This window comes from Pteropus vampyrus, unplaced genomic scaffold (assembly GCF_000151845.1).
Source record: "Pteropus vampyrus isolate Shadow unplaced genomic scaffold, Pvam_2.0 Scaffold252, whole genome shotgun sequence".
Lineage (NCBI taxonomy): Eukaryota > Metazoa > Chordata > Mammalia > Chiroptera > Pteropodidae > Pteropus > Pteropus vampyrus.
Window position 1 is genome coordinate 1164540 of NW_011889033.1, and position 11482 is coordinate 1176021.

General features: G+C 49.2%; 1 protein-coding gene across 1 annotated transcript in view; it reads left to right on the plus strand.

Annotated features, from left to right (window-relative positions):
- Positions 1-11482, plus strand: part of OTOP1 (otopetrin 1) — a 30046-nt gene that overhangs the window by 13407 nt on the left and 5157 nt on the right. Inside the window, exons 5-7 of the mRNA XM_023520187.1 lie at positions 2388-2446; positions 7748-7878; positions 10658-11452. Coding sequence (XP_023375955.1) covers positions 2388-2446; positions 7748-7878; positions 10658-11452 — 985 coding nt within the window. The remainder of the gene's footprint in view (positions 1-2387; positions 2447-7747; positions 7879-10657; positions 11453-11482) is intronic.

Sequence of the window (11482 nt, forward strand, 5' to 3'; positions counted from 1 at the left end):
GGGAGAAAGTGTGCGGGGCTGTGGGGGGAGGTGAGCTGTGGTCACAGGACAGGCCGGAGCCGCGGTTTCGTGTAGGGCTTATAAGCACAGCATCTAGTCAGGCTACCTGGCTCTGGCTCATAGCAGCAGTGTGACCGCAGGCAAATTACGTAACCTCTCTGGGCTTCGCAGATCTCATCTGTAAAGTGCTTACTTCGTGAGGTTCTTGTGAGCATTAAAGGTCCTGCTGTGTGTAAAGCCCTTTGCAGTGAGTGCTGGGTCAAGGGCACAGACATTTAGGAGCTTGGGTCTTATCGCGAGGGCAATGGGGAGCCAGCAGAATGGCCTGGACAGATGTAGGTTTCCGCCCTGTGACTTGGTAGATTGGCGATCTCTGTCTTCCTAATTTAAGGTACTTTATCAGTCAGTCAATGAATTAATCAATCATTCTATACCTATCGGACCCTTGCTACGTGCCTTTGCTACATTAGATACTGGAGAATGCAAACATTATTTTAAAAAATATAGTTATTAAATTGTAAAATACACATAACATAAAATTTTCTGTCTTAGCCATTTTTAAGCGTGCCGCTCAGTAGTGTTAAGTGTGTTCACACTGCTGTGCACCAATCTTCAGGACTCTCTCACCCTGCAAAAATAAACCTCCGTCCTCATTAAACATGAACTCCAAATTGTCCCCTCGTGCAGCCCCTGGCCGCCACCTCCCATTCTACTTTCTGTCTCGATGAATTGGACTACTCTGGGGACCTTCTATAAGAGGAATCCTGCAGTATTTGTCTTTTGCGACCGGCTTATTTCATTAGCATAATGTCCTCCAGGTCCATCCGTGTGGTAGCATGTGACAGGATTTCCTTCCTTTTTAAGTCTGAGCAATATTCCATCGCACGGATGGACCATACTGTGTTTATTCATCCACACTTGGGTCGCTTCCACCTTTCTGCTGTTGTGAATAATGCTGCTATAAACACAGGTGTACAAATATCTTTATGAGACCCTCCTTTCAGTTCTTTTGCGTATGCATTCAGAAGTGGGATCGGTGGATGGTGTGGTAGTTAAAAATATTTATTTAAAAAATACAGTATCACATTACGGAAACAATTAGAAAAGAGACGAAAAATGCATCTATTATCCCATTAACTGAAATATTTGTTGTTGTTTTTATGTGTCCCCTCCATTCCTTGTGCTTAAGTGTACATTTTGTCAAAGTTTTACAGAGAAGGTGCAGAGTGTTTTATTTCAAGTTTTTGACCTAAAAAAAGAAACTTTTTTGTGTTGCCACGTAATCCTTATAAAAGCATCAGTTAAGTAGCTGTCTAACTTAGAGTCGGTACAAATTTACTTACCTGGTTCCCTGTTTTGGGGCTGAATGTCATCTTACCAGGAGTCACTGCTATCTGCTCTTTAAATGATCAGATGTTTCAAGAATCATACCTCAAAAATGCTTTCCAAAGCAGGACAGTAAATTTTAGGTAAAACAATGTGCAAGACATGGTATATCTCTTTTATAAGGATGGTAAATGCAAAACCGAAGATTAAAAAGACAAATTTGTGAAGTGCCCACCAATGTTTGGCACCTAGTAGGTGCTCAGTATGTGTCTGTGTCTAAAATAAGGGCCAGAATGTTTTAGGAGCTCAGATAATGCCGGGTACATAGCAGGTGCTCTATGAATGTCAACAACTGAGTAAGGTGACAGTTTACTGAACATGTCCCTGCTCCAGGCACTGCTCTAAGTAGTTGACACAGATTATCTTATTTAGTTGCTCATCACACCCTCCAAGGTCGGTTCCGTCATCGTCCCCATTTCACAGATGGGAAAACAGAAGCAGAAAGCAGTTTCCCTAATATGTCCGAGGCCAGGCGAGCCGGGATGGGGCGCAGGTGGCTGGAGGCCTCCCCAAGCCCAGCTCTTCCGCTGCGGCCTCCCAGTGACTGCATGGCCGGGGCAGGCAGCCGACGTCATAGAGCGAAATGAGCCGCCGAATCAATTCTGCTCTTCGTTTAAAGCGCTCGGCGTTTGGCTTCCGGCCCGCGGCGTAGGGACTGTTCAGCGGGTCATATAAACAGGTCAGCAGGGTCATCGTGAGGTGGCTGCCGCTCCTCGAACCCCGTCCCGCGCAGGCATCCTCAGTCGTCAGGGCCCGTTTGCACCTGACCCTGGAGGCCTCACTCTGATTCTTACTGCCCCGATCCCTGAGCACCGTCCCCGCCAGGAATGGCGCTGCCACCGGAAATGAGGACGGCGACCTGCCGTTCTTAGGGTGGGCGGTCACCGTCGTCCCCACCTTTCCCACACCTTTTCCTTAAGTTTTAGAGCTGGCGAAGTGTGCAAATATTATGATCGTTTCCCACTGATGAGTCTCTCTTTTTTTCCTTTATTTCCGTCTAGGTATATTTTCTTTGGGGCCACGCAAAGGACGTCATCCAGTCTTTCAAAACACTGGAAAGGTAAAAAAAGTCATTGCTTTACATGTTGAACTTGGTGTCTGGTTACAAACAAAACTCGCCGTCCTGCTTGGGTTCTAAGCCTGAGACGGACTCTCTGCTGCATCCTGACAAGCAGAGCCTCACTCGTGGCCGGAGCTGGCTCTGTGCCTTCGGCCTCTTCCCGGGGACAGCACCGGAAGTAGGAGGGCGTGGGTTTGCGTTTCAACTCTGCCGTCTTAGACATTTCCCCTTCATGACCCTCAGTTTTCCTCATCCGTAAAATGGGGATAATAGCATAGCCAGCCTCTGAGGATGGAAGGAAGTAAATGACGTAGAGCTTGGGAGCACACGCAGTAATGCTCGGCAGGTGTTGGGTCTGTTATTATCTCTGTCCACCTCTCTCTCAAGGTGATGGTGACAATCGAGGGGAAGAAACCACAGGGTAATGGAGTGGATTACCTCAGTGCAAGGCATCATTATTATGTAAGGAAGCCCTCTGTGCATACGTACAGATGAATCAAGGGATCAGTATTTGCTTTATAGAAAGATCCCTCGTCATAGAAACTGTCAGTGAGGATGAGAAAACTCTGTTTCATGTACGGTTTAAAATGACAACGGATATTTAAAAGATGGATTTTATGTATGACCACCGGAAAGAGCACTGTTAATAGATGATTGAAATAGAAATAACTTTCACCAACCTCGTTATGCAAAACGGAGTGGCGTCGACAAGTCGTTGGGCATCTGTTGAGGTCCTACTGTGTGCAGGGCTTGTTGCCAGGCGCTGCTGGGGATGAGCAGTGAGCATGGGAGAGATGTCCCAGGCGTGTGTGTGGCATCCTAGAGATGTGCGCTGACAACCTGGATTATCCCCTGCGCAGGCCCAAGCAGTGGCCTTGACAGTGACCTTTAACTTCAGACTTAGCACAGAAAGCCGCTGCTCCTGCTGGGGAAGGACGAGGGAGGGAGCGTCAGGGGAGAGGCCAGAAGCCAGTGCCAAGGCTCCGGCCTCCAGGGGAGGGGGCGAATGGACAAAGCAGGGACAGTCGAGGTCCAGGCTCCAAGGACTCAGCGAAGACAGCTTTAATGACCCCTTAGAGCAGGACAAAGACTTCCACGCCCATCCTCACATTTACTCCGCCTGCGGCTCAGTGAGGGTAACTATGGTAACAGCAGCAGGTTCTGGCAGGTGAGGGGACTCGCCCCAGGTCGCCAGAGTGCAGATGGCGGGCCTGGGATTTTGTCCTGATTTGTCCCATTTCACGTGCTGGGGGGTGAGGAGGATGTGCGTGTCACCTGCCCTTCCTGCCATGGGCAGGCTGGCTCTGCTCGCAGCTTGAGGACACTTGGAGTTTCTGTTCTGAGGCGTGGTTTGTGCTTCATCTACTTCATAGTTATTCTTTAAAATATAAAACTGAAAGCAACAAATGAACAAGACAAACAGACTCATGGACATAAACAATAGCTTAGTGGTGACCAGACAGGAATGGAGGTAGGTTAGGGGCAAGGGGGTCAAATATATGGGGACAGAAGGAGATTTAAACTTGGGTGGTGAACACACAGTGCAACATACATAGGACGTATTACTGAATTGTACGCTTGAAACCTATATAATTTTATTAACAAATGTCACTCCAATAAATTTAATAATTTAAAAAACTATATATTTTTTCCCTAATAAAACTTGTCAGGATACAGTAGAATTTAAAATCGCCACAATGCCACTGTTACAGACAGAACGTTTGTGTCTCTCCCCCACCCCCACCAGGTTCATATGACTCCCAAAGTTATGGCATTTGGAGGTGGGGGGGGCTTCGGAGGGAGCTAGGTTTCGATGCGGTCACGAGGGTGGGGTCCCCACGACGGAATGAGTGTCCTCAGGAGAAGAGGGAGGCCAGAGCGCGCTCTCTCTGTGCGCCCAGAGGAAGGCCCTGTGAGGACACAGAAGGCGGCTGTCTGCCAGCCGGGAATAGAGCTCTCATAGGGAACCGGCAGGGGGGGCGCCTTGATCTTGGACTTGGAGCCTCCAGAACGAGAGAAACCAGCATTGCTGGCTCCTGATGAGTCTTCTCTTCCTGGCCTGCAGAGGGCTGTGTCCTTGTTGCTATGTCCTCATATGGCTTTTCCTCCAGGTAAGGGGAGGGGAGAGAGAGAGAGAGAGAGAGAGAGAGAGAGAGAGAGAGAGAGAGAGAGAGAGAGAGAGAGAGAGAGAGATATCTCTGGAGTTTCTTCTTATAAGGCACCAGTCCTGTTGAGTCGAGGCCCTACACCATGACCTTATTTAACCCTAATAACCTCCTTAAAGGCCTTATCTCCAAATACGGTCACGCTGGGGGGTGGGGCTTCAGCATACACCTTTTAAGGGGACACGATCCAGCCCGTAACACGTCTTGTTGGACATTAACCTTTCTGAATGCTCGGCTGTTATAATAAATAGTACTGGACGAACATCTTCAGTCAAAAATCTCTCTGAACACTGCTGATTATTTGCTCGGGTTAAATTCCTAGAAGTAGAATTGTTGGAGAAAAGGGCGACATGTTCTCGGCAGGTGTATGTGGAGCAGCTTGTCTGTCCCCAGGGAACTCTTGGCCGGATAGAAGGAACTTTCTCATTTATGAAGCACGTCCTTTTTACCTGTGGGACACGTGAGGTCCCTTTCACAAGAGTCCCGTCAGTCACGGACAATAGGCATGACTGTGATCCCATTCAGCAAAGGAGGAAACCAAGCCTCAGAGAACTGAAGCATAAGGCCAAGGTCAGGCTACGAGAAAATGTCAGTTAGACACGTGGCTCACATCCGTGTCTCGCGTCGTCTGTCCTTGGACAGTGCTGCATGCAGACATTTGCCACCAGGACAATTTCGCTGAGGGGACCCGGCGGGCTGGCACACAGTCCTGTCTTGGCCTTGCTTACTAAGCGATGGAAAGTGAGTCTCTCCCTGTGTCTGGGCCTCTTTCCTGAACTGGACAGCGAGTGCTTGATCCAGCCACGCGTGTAGCCTGATTTATCCTGTTTCACCTGTAGGGCCAAGCATTAAACACTTTTGAGTTACTCGCCACCTTTAGATTTTAGATTTAAACTTGTCTAGACATCCAGAAGACCTGGCAATCCCCAGTGGGCAAGGCGACAGAGAGATGGAGCTGAGTCGGCGTCGTGCCCGTCAGATAGGGGCTGTCCCCTCGGTTGGCTGCAGTCCCCACCATCCCCTGATGCCAGCCCTGGCCTGCTCTCCCCATCGGCATCTCCTGCCAGGCCCTGAAGTCTCAGGGACTCGCCGGCCCCGGACTTATGCTTTCTTCCGCTCTTCCGAGCCAGTATCCCAGCATCCCAGGCTCATAGTCCGTATCAGGATTTTCTCCTGATCCGAGAATTCCTCTTACTGCTTCAAGTCCTTTTCTTTTCCCCAAGGGCGAGGTTTAGCGGAACACTGGTTTTGAAAGCAAGGCTGGCAACAGCCTTCGAGGTTAGAAGTGGCTCACGGAAACCTTCTCTTTATTGTGGTCTGGGGTTATTGGATCCGAGAATGCGAAAGGCAGCCTGGCACGAGGGAATGACATCTGCCCCGAGTTTGTAGGATCATTTCCAGGTCAGACCAACAGGAGGCTACCAGCTGGCAGGGGTGGGGGGCGGCTCACAAGGCATCGCGTCCCCTCCTCTGTTCAGTGGGCCTGGGCTTGGACAACCGCCATTTGGACCGGGGAAAAAAGAGAAGAAAGAGGAGCTGTGTGCATTATATGTAGAAGAAAAGCCAGCCAGCCCGAGGCAAACGGCATTGTCTGCATTTGTCGGAGGCTCTATACAATGCCTCCCGGAGGCCCTGGGGGAGACTGGCACGATCTATAGCAACCGGGCAAGTGAGGGGCCAGCAGATGGGCAAACACCTGACTCAGACGCCCCTGGGAGGCTGTTATTTTTTCCAGCGGTGCCCGGATGTTATGCAGCTGCCAAAGAAAGCAGGGCGATGCCAGCAATCGCTCGTGGGAGCCCCAGTGGGGTCAGCGGGGGTCGGAACTCAGAGAAGAGGCAAGGTCAGGGTCGAGGTCCCACTCACACCATTTTCCCTACGGATCGTTCGCGGACAAGTGCGCTAGACGGGGAGGGGGCACGCTTCCTCTGGGCCTCTGCTCTCCGCCCGAGGCGTGAGAGTTACACACGAGTTTCGGGGAAATGCCTCTCAAATCACCAGCATTCGCTGCACCTGCTCCATGCAAGGCCCATTGGGAAGCACCCGGAAGGCACCGATGTGAATACATCTCAAACCGGCAGGCGGGGGAGACGGGAGGTTTTGTGACTCTGTTGGAACCATGTCCCCTACATATCTCTTCTCTGTTCCCCAGAGTCCAGTGTGCACCTTCCACTTCACCCTTTGTCCTTAGGAGGCGGCGTGGAGGCAGGGGCAGGACCCTGGGGTCAGACTAGAACGGCCCTGCTACTCAGTCACTCTTCACACCCCACCGTGGCTCCTTACTCAATTTGTGACCATGACCTAATTTCTGAACCCATCCCAGACTCCAGCAGCTCAACAATGTTGTCACAGAACCACTCTGCCATCTCAGTGGTTTAATTCTTCATCTCATGCGGGTTGCTTCATGGTCACAAGATAGCTGCCACACTCCAGCCTTCACGTCTACATTCAAGGCTGGAACGAAAGGGGAGAGGGACAGTCAGTGGCTTTTCTTATTCTTACCTCTTCTGTCAAGAGAGCAAAAGCTTTCCGGTAGTGCCCATAGACTTTACCTCACACTGCGCCGGCCACGGTGGCCATGCCTAGCTGCAAGGGAGGCCAGACAGCAAGTTTCTGGCTGGTTGCAGTGTCTTTAGAGGTAAGTGCCAAGGCAGAGGAGGTGGATAATGAATTGGCCAACCAACAGTAAGGGCATACCCAGCTCTCCAGATTTCCAATGGAGCCCTTCCGTCTTTCCTCTATTGTTCTCGCCTCTTCCCTTCTAGAAGAAAGAATTTAACCTATGGTAGGCTTGGTTCCTGCTTTTAGAAAATTTCCATCCCTATGTACCTGCTCCCCAAACCCAGTTTCTTTTTGTTCCATAGGCGAAGAGTCGAGTACTAGCAGGTTCAAGATTAAGACAGAATGCCAACGCAGTGGTTTTGATAGTTCCCATGGAACTGTGTTCCCAGCCAGACTGGGGACCCACCCGGAGCCTGAGCTCTGCCAGATAACACCAGAATCATGGCTAAGAAGGAGGCGTGTGTGTGTGTGTGTGTGTGTGTGTGTGTGTGTGCACGCAATGTCTCCGTCTCACCCTAGGGGGCTCGGAGCTTCCCAGGGCTGCCCAAGAACTGAGTCTTTGTGTTTTTTTCAGATTTGGGGTGATCCACTCTGTGTTCACCAACCTGCTTCTGTGGACCAACGGCGTCCTGAATGAGTCAAAGCACCAACTGAACGAGCACAAGGAACGGCTCATGACTCTGGGCTTTGGGAACATAACGATAGGTGAGTGGTGACGGCCGCCCTGGGCCACACTGGGACGTCTTGGGAACCCGCAGGGACCAGGAAACTCGGAGATGAAGGCAGTTTCCAGAGAACTCTAGGGTCCATCCAACTTAGCACTGGCCAGACAATCCTCTGTCACTGTTGAGAATCTTGCAAAACCTCATGAGTCTCTCGTGCTGGCCCCGTAAGTAGCTGTGCTGAGCATAATTAAAGGTCTTCAGTGACTCAGACGCTGGTCAGACCCAAGGGTCATCATTTGGGTCACCACTTCTCACGGTCCACTTCAGAATGGAAATAAATGTCTTTGTTTACAACTATGGCAGATTGGCGGTTGTTTCTGTCGGGGGGTTTAATTAAGCCTTTATTATGAGTTCTTTCCACTAAAAATAGAGCTTTTAGAAATCCACAGACATCTAATGGTGGGTTGTGCTTAATTGGTTTTAGTTCATTCGAAGTCTTCATTTAACTCTACTTTGCTCATAATTCTGGCTTGCCTTTATTCTTCCTTGTTTTCCTGTAGTGCTAATATTTCTGGTTTCTTCCCAAGTCCTTTAGCGTTGGTGACCTCTCGCTTCTACATTCGAACACTGAGGCTGGCAGGGATGTGAAGCAGGGAGATGAGCTACGTACTGGGAATCCGATGTCTCGGGTTCGGGCCTTGTTCCCATCGCGTACAAGCTGTGTGACCTTCGGCCTCTCCGAGCCTCCCTTTTCCCGTTTGTAAAGCCAGGGGACCTGTACCATGTGCTTTCAAAGAGCCCCTCCAGCTCTACCGTACCACACAGCTATGCTAGCCCTATGACCCAGGCCGGTCGCAGAGGGCCCCCGTCGCCTCACCGGTGGGGTGCGGATGATGAAACCTGGGGCGCACACCGTATTTCTGCACCATTCCCAGCCAACAGCCCACTCTTGGGCCCTTCTCTCTCTTCGGGCTTCATTTTCTCGTTGCTAGTAACAACAGGGGCAGCAATGACAACAATAACGAACACAGAGTTTTGTTAAGCACTTGCTGAGTGCCCGGCGCGGCCCCAGGCGCCAGACCTGGTTCATTTCATTCTTATCCCAGCATGCTGAGGTGGGCGCCTTGGACCGCATCATACGAATAAAGCCGTTGAAGCACAGAGAAGTTAAGTAACTAGCTAAAGTCACACAGCGAGTCATGATTGAGTCAGGATCTGAAGCCTAGCTATCTGGCTCCAGGGACCTCTGTGAAAGAGGGGATAAGACTAATTTTAAAAAGGATTCCATCAGCTCTCTTAATCTGACTCTGTTAATCTGACTCTTCCCCTGTCCCTTGCATAGTACAGTATTGGGTTACAAGGGGTGGGGGACCTCTTTATGAATTGAAAATTGCAGTCTTCTGTGAAAGTGAGGGTACTTAATGCCAACACGAAGCCTGTCCATCTGACTTTATAAATAGTATTTTATAAATTAAAACAATGACAAAGTGTTAAAAAAAATCCACAATAATACCTACCTAGAAATGCAATTAAATGCTGTTAACATTTGGTTATTTCTTTGTAGTTTGCTACTTATTTATAGTTGAGATCCTACTGTATATATTTAATCTTTACTTTTGACTACAACTAAGAAACAAACTTTACATTGCAACCCAAACGCACATATACCCGTATTTGTGTACACATATATCATGAAATAATCATCATAGTATATTGGGGACACTCTCAAATTTCTATTGTGTTTAATTCCACTCACTCTATCTTGTTCTATCCTGTTCTATTCCACACTGAGGTGTTTCTCTCTCTCCTTCCCTCCCTCTCCCCACCATCTCTCTCTCTCTCTCTCTCTCTCTCTCACACACACACACACACACAATTTTACCTAATGCTTTGATTATATTTTTTGATTTAGCCCTTAGAATAGATTGGAATTATAGATTAAAGACTGTATATCATCTTTAAAGCTTTTGTTGCATACTTCATTATTTACTCACATTTCCCCTTCTATTATGAAACGTTTCTTTATACCTTTGCCAGCATCTTCCAGGCGGTGGCAACTAGCCGTCCCGCCACTGGTGTCTGAGGGTGCCTGTGTCATGTCACACTTGCTAGCATTGGATAGTCTCAAGAGGAAAATCTTTGCTAATGAGAAAGGGCATTTTCCCTCACGGAGTTATTTTTTAAAAATAATTTTTTAAAATTACACATATAAATCATATTCACATTGAAAGTTTTGAAAATACAGGGAAACGAAATCTGGAGGAAAATAGCACATTGTGCACCATAAACTTACACAGTGTTACATGTCAATGACATCTCAACAAAGCTGGGAAAAAGGCACACTATAACAATTTCTTTTACCGAAAAAAGAAAAGAAAAATCACTTGCCATTTTTCTACTCAGAGATAACCACTGTAAACATTTTCGTTTGTGTCTTTCTAGTCTTTTCTATGTTTATCTATCTGTCTATCATCTGTACATCTATAAATTATAAAAATAGAGTCATGCTCTGGCTTCTTTGGCAAGCCTCTCGTTCGATATCTTGTGAACATCTTTATGTGTTGCTAAGTAAACTTCTGCCATACTATTTATAATGGCTGCATAATATTCCAATGTATGGATAAATATGATTTGTGTATTTAATACTTATTGGGGGATAGTCCCGGCTATCAGTTTAACTATGATATTAAACATAACAAGCTTTTAATTCAATGGGAAAACCCAAGCGTGAATCCGCAGTGAAAATATTTGTGTGCTTTCCCATTTCCCAATGAACGTGCTAATCACCCTCCCGTGTGATTCGCCTCCCCCTCCCCCAGAGCTCGACGACCACACACCGTCGTGTAACTGCACGCCCCTGACACTCTGCTCTGCCATCTCTCACGGGATCTACTACCTCTACCCTTTCAACATTGAATACCAGATCCTGGCCTCCACGATGCTCTATGTCCTGTGGAAAAATATTGGACGCCAAATGGACAGTCCTCAGCACCAGAAGATACAGTTCAAGTTTCACGGGGTCACGGTGGGCTCGGCCCTGGGCCTGACCGTGCTGGCCGCCACGATTGGGGTCGTGGTGGTGTACCTGATTCAGATCGGACGCTCCAAATCCAGGAGCGAGTCGGCTCTCACCATGTTCTACCTGTACGCCATCGCCTTGCTGGTGCTCATGGGGGCTGCGGGGCTGATGGGAACCCTGATCTACAGGCTTGACGAGCAATCACTAGACGAATCCAAAAACCCGGCCCGCAAGCTGGACGCGGACCTCCTGGTGGGCACGGCCTCCGGCTCCTGGTTCCTCTCTTGGGGCTCCATCCTGGCCATACTCTGTGCCGAGTCCCGCCCCGCGTACACCTGGTACAACCTGCCCTACTCCGTCCTGGTGATCGCCGAGAAGTACATCCAGAACCTGTTCATCATCGAGTCCATTCACCAGGAGCCCGAGCTCTCCGAGGACATCAGAACCCTGCGGGTGGTCACGGTCTGCAATGGCGGTGCCACCCCCCTCGCTGCTTCCTGCCTGAAGAGCGGAGCCGCGGCCGGGGGTGTGGCTTCCCGGGGCAGCGAGGTGCCACCTGCGAGCCGTGGAAGTATGTGTCTGCGAGAAGGCGGCGGCAAAGAGGAGGGGACCGGGGAAGGGGCCC